Below are 12128 nucleotides of genomic sequence, written 5' to 3' on the forward strand. Positions count from 1 at the left end.
TTCCCTGGACACAAGGCAATACTGTGGCAGCAGAACAGGGATGGCAACAGTGGCTGGGCAGGTGTCCAAGACTCTGAGGAAGAAAAACTCCTCTCTAACTGGAGGAACTGTGGTTCCAACAGCATGGAGAAAATCCCCATGGCCTTTTGTTTTTCTCTGTCCTCTTCCAGCCTGGCTCCAAAGAGACACAATCACGGCAAATGCATGGCAGAAGAGAGAAATTAAAACTTCAGCTCTTCATCCAGAGAAATAAGAAGGAAGACCCCAGGGAGCTGTAAAGTCCTGGAGGGGGATGTCTACCAAAAGGAGAGGGATCCAGAAAGCAGTCTTACAAACTCATACAAACTCCTAGCTTATCTTTGAGCTGGGCATGCAATAAGCTGACTCTAAATGGGTTTGTAAAATTAGTCACATGGCAAACTATCACCCAAGTCCAAACTGGGTACTGGGCAGTACACACTTAAGATTGCTCCGAATAGAATGGCAAATGCTTTGAAAACAGAGCTAGCATTGGAACCACAGTTCACAGAAGGCAGTACTTGCATTTGAGATTAACCTGGCCATTGGTCAACAAAGCAAAAAAAACAATCAACACTCTTTTCAGGTAAATAAGGTCCAATATATAATCCAATATATAACCCAAAATTACTTAGCATTTGAAGACCCAGAAAAATCACAAGTCACAAGGGAAGACAAGATAACACAAATACTAGAACTGTTGGGACCAGCAGTTAGCGTAATGGCTATGTCACTGGACTCCTGAACCCAGTGGCTTAAATTCACGCCGGGCACGTGTGCATTCGTGCCCAAGATCCTGAGAGGAGAATGGAGGAGCAGGGATTGCGGTGTGGCCATCCCCCCTGGGGGGTGATTTCTCGCTTTCTGTCTCTCTGTCTCTGTCTGTCTGTCTGGCGAGCACACGTGCCCTACAGCAAAACCTTCCCCCCCCCCAAAAAAAAGAATTGTCAGACACACACTTTAAAACAGCTACTATAACCATATACCAAGAAGTATAGGCAAATACTTTTGAAATGAATGAAAAGATATTGAGTCTCAACAAAGTGGTAGAAGACATAAAGAGGAACTAAATGGGAATTACAAACTTGAAAAATGCAACAATTGAAATTAAAAGTTCACTAGATAGGCTTAATATAAGTTTGTAGACAATATGTCAGGAAACTTGAGGAAAGATGAAGAAAAATTATGCAAGTTAAACAATTAAAAATTATTGAAACAAATGTACAGTGTCAGGTCCCTGAGACTTTTATCAAAAGTTCTAAACTGGTATCATCAGAATTTCAAAAGAGAAAGAATGTGAGACAGGAAAAACTATGTAAAGAAATAATGTCTGAAAATCTCCAAATTTTGTGTAAGACATAACTGAACAGACTCAAGAAATTCGGCAAACTCCAAAAACGTTAAGTCCAAAGAAATACATGTCAGAGACATCATAATCAAACTGCTGAAAACTAAGGACAATTAAAAAGTCTTGAAAACAGCTGGGAAAAAATTTTCATTTTACCTAGGGAAATAATGATTTCAATGACTGTGGATTTCTCATCAGAAACTATGCAGGTTAAAAGGATATAAAATAACACCTTTACAGTGCTAGAGAAAAAAGCATTATCAACCCAGAAGTCTATAAATACCTACAAATACCCTTAAAGAATGAAGGTGAGGCCCAGCACAATGGCACAGGCAGCAGGGCACCACAGCTGCTGCACAATATTGGAGCCACGAGGGAGGCCCAGGTCTGAATCCTGGATCAACCTGAACACGCCAGGCAAATGGGGAAGCTAGTTGTGTGTGTGTGTGTGTGTGTGTGTGTGTGTGTGTGTGTGTGGTGTCTGTGTGCTATAGATACGTGCAATGATTAAATGTGAGTAAGAAATAATATGAAATGTATTTTTGTTGCTTTAGGATGATAAGACTGTATTTTTTCTAGTTTTTAAAGAATTTTCTCAGGCCAGATGTTAAGGCACTGGATTTCCCATGGTCTACTCCATGATTTGAGTCCCTGATTTACCAGCCTAAAAATAATACCAGGCATGTGTGCTCAAAATCCTGAGAAGGGACTGCAGGAGAGAGGATTGCAGCATGGTCATCCCCTCTGGGGATAATTTCTCACTTTCTATTGTTGTCTCTCACTCTCTCTCTCTGATGAGCACATGTGACCTACAGCAAAAATCTGAAAAAAAAAGAAAAGAAAAAAATTCCCATTTTGTAATGAACACATACTACTTTGTAATATATACATATTTTATTGTCAGAAAGTACATGCACTCACGAGAGAGAGAGAGAGAACCCCAATGGGGCATGTCCATGTCCCGAACTTTTTTCCTCCATTTCTCCATCACACCAGGATTTTGAGAACATAAACTCACCCCCAGATACACTGTGTGTTTTTCAAGCTGTCAGGACCAGGATTGGAACTGCATTTGGTCATGTGGGCTCCAGTCCCTAGTATACCACTTAACCTTTGTGCAATGGGGCTTGCCCCTAACAGACTACTTTTTCTGTTTTTTAGAATTATTCATTTAATTTTATTAATTATTATTATTATTAAAATTTTCTATGAGGCATGTGCACTCATTAGAGAGAGAAAGGGAAAGTGAGAAAGCAAGCCACCAGGTCCAGGATTCAAACATTGTTGGCCAAGAGGGAGTCCAGTGTCTTAACTACCGTGCCACCTGCTGGCCCCCAGACTATTTTTTGAATTAAAATTTTATTTTAAAAATTGACATCAATAAGCAATACTAAAAAAAAAAAATATTTTTGCCAGAGTGTGTGTGCACTCGCCCAAGAGAGACAGAGAGAGGGAAAATAAGAAAGCTCCCCCTCACTGGAGACAGTCACATAGCAATCCCTTTCTCTCCATTTCACCCTCCTTTTGAGATTTTGGGCATTCATGCACATGCACCCGGCATGTTTTGTAGGCTTTTGGGTCTGAGACTCAAACAGCCCAGTTGGTTTCCTGGGACTCAGCTGCCTTAACCATTATGCCACTAGCTGGCATGAGCATCATCTTTACATTTTTCTGTACTGTCTAGTGTTTCCCCAAGGAGCATACGATATTTCCATAATGTTGTTCTTGGAACATTTTGGACACCTGCTCTTTATTAACTAAATGCTGAATGAATGCCCTACACAGAATTAATGGTCTTCTCATTCATGTTCTTAGACTACTAGGCTTATCTTGTCAGTCAAATCATCCATCCAGTAAACACATATGGAGCATTTACTACATTTGACATCCTACAAGGCACTGCTAGTACAAAACTTACCCCATCACAGAAAGGCTAGATATATGCACATCTATCTATGTGCAACTAGACAATGGTCTCCTTGAATTTGGAACTGAGTGTCATTCATCTCTTTTATTGCTAAAGCCTAATAAAAGCTGTAACATAGTAGATATTTAGTAATTTTTTGTGGAGTTGAATTTTTAAAAATTCACAAAAATGCTAATTTGTTGCTGTGGTTGTTATTATTTTATTCTAGAATAGAAAAAATAAATGTTACTCTGATAGCACATGTATACTCATTATCTCCACATTACTCCACAAGCCATGTAACTTCAGGTCCTGAACACCAAAAATACCACATTATTATGTCCTTAGCATGAGCTCATTTAACTTTGGAATTTACAAAGACTTTCCGTATTTACTTTACAAGGAAAAAAAAAAACAAATCATAAAATAAATCTTTCTTCTTCAAGCTCTGGACAATCCCAAGCACTTTATGGACAGAGGAAATGTTCAATACTATACCACTGAAGGAGTTATTTGGTCTTGACCTTAACTATGAATAATTTTATGTTCTCGAGTATAGAATTCACAATTCTAATATTTTATCTCAGCTAGCATAAACTGTAGGTGCTTTTCTTATTTATAAAAATGTCTTATCCTTTACAGAAATCCTTAAACTATTTTTATATAGTGATTATTCCTGAAAACATTTACTTTACACTTAAAAGGAGGCCATGGTGTTGATCGGGGGAAACTATAATTGCTTGCGATCCACCTGCAATGATTTCAAGTAGGCAGGCACATCTCCAATTTCTCTGAATTGTACTAAGATCTTATTTGCCATTCTTCTTAATCTGTCTTTATTTTTCCTTTACCCAGAACAATAACATTTATTTCTGCCTGGCCTCATTTATACACAGATATTCAATTTAATTACAAAGATAATCTCACCGGTGACAGGGAAATAGGTGTAGAAAATTGGTCTTTTGGATGAGGCACAGCTGCTACAGAAACAATTTTAGAAAAGCTTAAGATTTTAGAAAAGCTATTATATGAAAAGAATGCTTACTGTTTATTTATTTCAAGAAAATGATAAAGATTAAATGTGACCATTCCACTAGGTAATATTCCTTCCACAGGATTCCACCGGTTCCCGGGAAAGTTGACTCCTGGTAAATGCTTTGCCATCTTGGGTAAATACCACTCATAAGTCATCATCTGCCAGAAAAATCACATATGATGTCATATTGTTAATGTATTCCTTAGAAAAAATCAAGTTTATCAAATGTAATAAGATTCTAAAATATGAATATATCCACTAAATATACACATAATTGAAATATATAGACAAGCACAGCTGAATATGTGACACTGACTTTTCCTTTAATGACTTAACTCTTGGATATTCTATCATAAGGTATGACTATTATTACGGCCAGTAGGTGGTGTGGAGCTTAAGGTAGCTGGATCTCCACATGGCCAACTATGTGGTTTGAGTCCTGGACCTGGTGGCTTGAAAGACACATTCCCCTGGAGAGTGATTTCTCTCTCTCTCTCTCTTTCTTTCCCCCTCTAGTGAGCAGATGTGCCCTATAGTAGGGAAAAAAAAAAAAAAAAGGTATGACTACAACTATAATTGGTAACATCATTTCCTCATTTCATTTTACCTTCACACATTTGATTGACTACACAGAATGACCTTCTTGTAAATACTCATAACCATTCTTACACATTTAGCATGTGTACTCTACTGACAGCATCAGCGGAAACGCCACTTTCTGGTGATGACCTCCCCAGTCTCCACAGCCAGAGTGACATGCTCCTAGAGCACTCTCTGCCCAACTCTGTCACAGCTTGAGGCCTGCTCCTCCCTGGACTGAGTTCCTAGGGGAAGGTAATGCTTAAGACGCTGGACTCCCACACTGCGCACTGCAGCCTGTATCCCGGACCTTTGTGCCTTTGCACCTACACGCATAGCATAGAGGAGTTGACAAATTATATTGGTTGATGGCTAGATTAGACAAAATACAGATATGTATCATAACTCTTTTCACAGTCATTCATTGTAAAAAAGTGAGTGTTGCTTAGCTATAATGAATAAGATATAACCCTGGCATTTGAGAAACTTAATCATAAATAGAGTCTTTGAAGTTAAAAACTCCTTTGACAGGGATCGGCAGATGGAGTAATGGCTATGTTGCTGGACTCCCATATGATTGACCACAGTTCGAGTCCTATACCCGGTAGCTTAAACTCAACGCTGGGCATGCATGCGTGCATGTCTAATATCCTGAGAGGAGACTGGAAGGGAAGGGATTGTGGTGTGGCCATGCCGCCCCTGGGGAATGATTTTTCACTTTCTGTCTCTCTGTCTCTCTCTATCTTTCTGGCAAGTGCACATGGCCTATAGTGAAAACCTCTCCCAAAAACACCCCAAACAATAAAACACAAACTCCTTTGGCTAAACTATCTGAATTTATAAGTAGCCCTAAATTAAATATATATCCTTACATGTTCTTTTGATCTAAATAAACTGATATTAGAAAAAAAAGTTTCATAATTCACATTTAAGGTATGCTTAACTCTATACTATTATATGTACAGATTCCCTCTTTTTTGTTTTTACATTTTTGTCATAGTCCATGTGTACTCTCCAGAGAGAGACAGTGAGAGGGAAAGTGAGACATCACCTCTCAGGGAGATGGCCACACCATAATTCCTTCCCCTCCATTTTCTTCCTGGGATTTTGGGTATGCATGCATATGTGTCCAGTGTGAATTTCAAGCCACCAGGTCTGGGAATCAAACTGCAGTGGACAGACTATATGGGAGTCCAGTCTCTTAACCATCACACCACCTGCTGGTCCCAATATTCCCTCTTTTTAAAGGAAAAAACTCCAACTTACAATTTCAAAGCACTGTTACAACTTGGATAGCACATTTGAACAACTGTGCTTATGTTTTACATACCCTTTATATGTAATTTAACTAGCAAGTGACAAACTGATTTTAATCTAAGTGTACATTGAAAAGACTAAAAAATAGTTATTGAAATAGTTTCAATTCTTGGGGATATTAACATTAATTAAATACCCACTGTGTAATAGTCTTAATGTTTCTCATTTATTTCTTATACTTTTTTTTTTTTTGAAGAGATTTTCGCTATAGGTACATGTACTCACCAGAGAGACAGAGAAAGACAGAGAGACAGAAAGCGAGAAACCACCCCCCCCAGGGGGATGGCCACGTTGCAATCCCTTCTCCTCCAGTCTCCCCTCGGAATTTTGGACAAGCACGCACATGCACCCAGTGTGAGTTAAGCCACTGGATCTGGGACTCAAACTGTAGTGGAAGATGTGGGAGTCCAGTGACGTAACCATTACACCATCTACTGGTCCCCTCATACTAATCTTACTATGTAGGAACAGTTGTATTAGATATTGTTGATTGTCCACTCAGTAGCTAATACCTTCTTCTCTTTCACTAGTACAAAACTGATTTTGATTGGGCAGCTTAAGGAGGGGGGTGTGCTCTGGTCACTTGGTTTTGTGAGTGAGCAGAATGGAATGAACATTTAACCCAGCATTGGTCAGTGAAGGCTGAGTAGAGATTTTCTGTAGAATTCTGGAACACATGTTACTGTTACTCCCAATAGAAAGGAAGGGAGGGAAAGGGAGCGAGAGATGACCAGAAGTACCTTGCTTCATTTGAGGATGTGATGTTTGGAACTGGACAACCTGACCATGAAGGAAAGGTTTGCAGAAAAGCTGCTCTAGAACACTGACATCATCATGGGAGTGCTTTTCTCTAGACTACTTGTGTGAGATAAAAACTCAATAGTTTAAGCTATAATTAGTCAGGTATTCTGTTTCTTGCATTTATAAGCATCCTAACTTATACGAGTTTCATTTATATAATGATGACTTCCATTTTATAAATAAAGAAACAGAAACTCTCAGAGGAAAAATCATTAGTCTATGTCATACATCCAGGAAGCCAGGAAGTGACAGAATGAGGACTTGAATTTAGGCCTAACTCTCTTTGAAATCCACACTTATCAACTCTAGCAGCTAACATTCTAAACAGTATTTAAGTCATAGTGTGGAACCATGCTACTAACAAATAACCTAGCTTTGGTCAGAATCTAGACCAAAAATCAAGTTAATCAATCTGTGTTCCCAATATTTGCAAATCTGTTTATATAGTCTTTCCAAAATTATATTTATTAAGTCAACAAATTTATTAAATATTGTGCCTAATAATTTGCTCAATTAATGAGTCATTCTTTCAAGATTAAGAATTTCTCTTTTCCTGATGAATGCTTTAAAAACAGCAGAAATAGATTCCTTCCCTTTTAAGTATGTATAGTTTAAATAATAGTTCTTAAAATATAACTCTTCAGTTTCAGAAAATAGTTTTAATGGCCTTTAAAATGTTCACAAGACCTTTCCTAACATATTTTCATCATAAGATCAACAAAACATTCTATAGCATCAATATGGCTAATAATTTCTGTTTTAAGTAAAATATTTACCTACCCTCAGTTTGATTTATTTTAGATCCAACTTAATTTAATTCCTGGACCAGTGGATAGTGTTACTGTGAATGGTTGAGATGGCTGAGTGTAAAAGAACAATTTAAAAATAAGTTTACTATACAATAAACATTTTGTGACTGCTGCTCATGTGAGCTAGAGACCTAGAATGTTACTGAATCTAAAATGAAACACACTAATTCTTAGAACATTAATTTTAAAAGAGAATGAAACAATTCCTATGACCTATACTATTAGTTAAACAAAAGAATGTGACATATATATTCTACAACTGATCATGAAAATTGTACTCATACACTATTTTAATAAAAAGATAGTTTTTTCAAAAACATGATAAAATTATTGCTATAGTCTAAATGCGTTCTTATATACTTACTTCCTGATCCACTAATGAAACATCTGGCCTCAAGCCCTCGCAGTAATGCATGTAACGGAGAGAATTCCCTGGCAGATCTCCTCTGAGTAAGATAATCGCGTTGCGAGGCATAGAGGCTAGAAGGTTCTTTGCAAATTTATCAATCACGTAGTTGGTCCTCTGGTCACAAATGCTGAGTAAAAAGATTTTTAAAAATCACATTAAAATAACAACACTTTACTACAGTTTTAGTAAGACTGGCCTTTTTTTTTTACATCATCCTTTTCCCATCATATAACCAATATTTAGTATTTCAAAGTATTCTAATTTATATCCTCTAAAAGGATGCATGTATTTGACAGGAAAAAACTCAGCTAACAAATAAGGACAAGGAGCTAACTATGTAATTGAAAAAAATCAGTCTTCTGTCTTCTGGAATTTAGTCATTTCCATTTTAAGAAAATCAGGGGAACCAGCAGTTAGCGTAATGGCTATGTTGCTGGACTCCCACGTAGTCGACCGCGGTTTGTGTCCCGGACCCGGTGGCTTAAAACTCATGGCAGGTGCATGTGCATGCGTGCCCAAGATCTTGACAGGAGAATGGAGGAGAAGGGATTGTGGCGTGACCATCCCCCCTGGGGGATGATTTCTCACTTTCTGTCTCTATGTCTCTCTCTGTCTGGCGAGCACATGCACCTATAGTGGCACACACGCACACATAGAACAAACCACCTCCAAAAAAAAAAAAATATATATATATATATATATATATCAGTTACTGCTCAAGAATAGATCTTGTTTTTGCCATAGGGCGGGTGCCACCACACCCTAAGAATAGGTCTTTTTTTTTTTTTAAGTGACCTATTTTTATGCTTAAAAAGTAAGTTTTCTTTTTAAAAATTCTTAAAAATAGTTTATTGTATTCATGTACATATATGAGAGAGAGAAAGAGAGAGCAGTGCCTCCACGAGGTCTTGTCAGACTATAGTCCTGTTCCTCCAGCCATCCAGCTTGTCAAGGTCTTGGGTGCACCACACCTAGTGTGTTTCAGGTTAACTAGGGATTCAAACATTATAGTCAGCTCTGTGACTTCATTATGAAGGAAGTTATTATACTACTGATTGTGTCACCAAGGCCTAAAAATGTAAGCTTTCTGATCACACTTGAAATTTAGGGTTAATTTCATTTACTCCAAAGGAATTTCCAGAAATGCAAAAAGAAACCTGTCTATCTATCATAAATCTGTATAACATCTGTATGGTTCTTGCATGCAGTGGTTGCTCTTTTCTATACTCCCTGAACCATAGGCTTCCTGGATTCCTACCTCCCTTTGAGACTGAGGAATCACTAGGGAATGAGACCAATGAGAAGAAAGAGAAGGAACAGTTTGTGAGTTGCTCACTTCTCTCCAGGCAGTATGTGCTCTTGCCAACAAGAGCAGTATGGCTCTTTTCAAGAATGAAGTAGACTTTCTAATGTCAATGAAAAACTGGCATGAATTCTGAGGGTTTTCCATGAAAAAAGAAAAAGACTACAAGAAAGTAAAAGCCTCAAAAACAGACCAAGCAGAGTCTTTCCTATTATTATCAGGTCCATTACATTTCATGGTGTTAAGAAATACAGCCCAAAGTTGAATCACTGGGTTCGTATCACAAAGCAAACACTTCCTGGAACAGGATATTATGCCTGCCTTTGCAATCAATGCAGCGATTTCCTCCTACGAGTCACTGCTTTTGTAGGGTTATGACACATTTTCTTACCCAGCAAAGCTGCTATCTTTTCTATTTCCCTAGGACAAATGAAAGAATCAAAACAAGATGAAAACACAGCCTGGGCTAGCCCTGTGGCCTAGTGCTCAAGGAACCAGACTCCACTTGGCCAGCTATGGTTCAGATCCCGGCTCCAGTGGCTGGTGAAACATGTGTGCATGTGTGTGTGCTGAAGGTCCTGACAGGATGGTGAATGGAGAAGAGGTCCTATTGGGAGGTGTTTTCTCCCTGCTTCTGTCTTTGATGAGTGGACATACCCTCTGGCAATAAAACAAAAACAAAAACAAACTGGACTGCCCTAATTACCTGAGGGTCAACAGATGGCAGACTGGTTAAAGTACCAGGTTCCCACGTGGGCAATCATGGTTCACATCCTGGACTTGGTAGCTTGAAAATCAATCCAGGCACATGTTCACACATGCCCAAAATCTCAGGAGGAGATTAGAGGGGAAGGGACTGCAGTGTGTTCAACCCCCTAGGGGATGATTTCTCACTTTCCCTCTCATTGTCTCTGTCTGTCTTGCTCCAGAGAATGCACATGCCCTATGGCAAAAACTTAAAACAAACAAACAAACAAACAAACAAAAAACAAAAAACCCGAGCCAAGAGAAGACTGGGATAAGAAAAGTTTGAGAAATACCTTCTGGGTTTGGCAAACCCTTCCTGAGCTAGCAGTGAAGTTGTGTCTGGAACATGCAGCCATTTCTCATAGGACTGGTAATGCAACCTTCCTAACAGGGACTCTATCCTGGTATTATAAAAAGCATCACCTTTTTTTTTTTTTTTCTTAAGTTTTGCTATAGAGCATGTGTGCTTGACAGAGAGAGAGAGGGAGAGAGAGGAAAAAAAAGAGAAAGAGAAAGTGAGAAATCACTCTTTAAGGGGAATGGCCACACCATAATTCCTTCTCCTCTTGGGATTTTGGGTACACATGTACATGTGCCTGGTATGATTTTTTTTTAAGCTGCTGGGTCTGGGACTCGAACCATGCATTGACTGTATGCAATCCAGAGCCTTCACCATCACACCACCTGCTGGCCCCAAAGAACATCCATTTTTAAAATTAAGTTGAAGGAAGAAATCCAGTCTTTTAACATAATGCCAATGAAATCCTACTATAACAAAACTCTGGGGGACTCTTCTATTCTGGCAATGTGTACTTGATGCTGCTGGAAATAAATGAACCATCACCTAAGACTCGAACATCTATGTTACACTCAAATTTTCATTGCATTGGTTATGAAAAAATTTTAAAATACATATAAAATGTGAGTTGTAAAAATTTTAGAATTTAATTTAAAAATAATTACTATTCACTACTATAGGATGTGCTGGACACAGGTCAGGTATTACCAAAAGATGAAATCTTTGAATACAGTGAATTATTTTAATTCATACAAAAAGCCCAGAATCGGACGCCGTGGTAGGGCCGGAAAGAGCGCAGCGGTGGCGGCCTCGGCGGCTGTGATGAAGCGGCCAGCGGTCGCTCCTGGTGACTGAACGCCACGGCAGCGAAGGCCACCGAGACCGCCTCACAAGCGGTGGGTTTGATTGGCGAATATTTTGGAATAGATGGTCACCACGTTTAGATACTAGGAATCACTTAGACGTATTTCTGCATTTGAAAATGGCAGAGGGAAACAACAATGAAGAGATAATTCACTTGAACAGCTTTCATTGCCGCTGGGCACAAGATTGAACTTCAAGAATTTGAAAGAAACACATGATCCATCATCAGATGACAAGGAATCACCGCAGAACCATAAGAAATATGGGAAAGCAAGAAAATACCTCTCCTCCAAGGGAAAAGAATAACTCCTCTTCATCCACAAGGAGTTCAATGCAAATCATGGAAATGTCTGATAAAGAATTTAGAACATTCATAATGGCGAAGCTAACTGAGATGGAAGAGAAGAGAGACAATGAACTGCTAAAGAGAAAGGAGAAAGAAGTTGACGAGTTCCAGGAGGTGAGGAAATTCTTGCAAGATCTAAAAGAGGAATTACACGCTTTATAAAAGAGTCAAACGGAACTGTTAGAAATGAAGTCTATAATACAGGAAGTCAAAATCTCCTTTGAAAGTATTAAAAGCAGACTAGATCATACAGAAAATAGAATCTCAGACGTAGAAGAAAAAATTGCTGGCCTAGAAAAATCCACTACAAAGACTGAGAAAATGGCACAAAAATTTGAGAATAATAT

General features: G+C 38.6%; 1 protein-coding gene across 4 annotated transcripts in view; it reads right to left on the reverse strand.

The window, feature by feature from the left end:
- TMEM260 (transmembrane protein 260) overlaps positions 1 to 12128 on the reverse strand; it is an 82521-nt gene that overhangs the window by 24300 nt on the left and 46093 nt on the right. For all 4 annotated transcript variants that reach the window (XM_006144862.3, XM_006144863.3, XM_006144861.3 and 1 more), the window contains 2 exons: positions 8179 to 8350; positions 4318 to 4466 (listed from right to left, as the gene is read on the reverse strand). In XM_006144862.3, the coding sequence (XP_006144924.1) occupies positions 4318 to 4466; positions 8179 to 8350 (321 nt within the window). The remainder of the gene's footprint in view (positions 1 to 4317; positions 4467 to 8178; positions 8351 to 12128) is intronic.

The sequence above is a fragment of the Tupaia chinensis genome, unplaced genomic scaffold (assembly GCF_000334495.1).
Source record: "Tupaia chinensis unplaced genomic scaffold, TupChi_1.0 Scaffold000133_1, whole genome shotgun sequence".
Classification (NCBI taxonomy): Eukaryota; Metazoa; Chordata; class Mammalia; order Scandentia; family Tupaiidae; genus Tupaia; species Tupaia belangeri.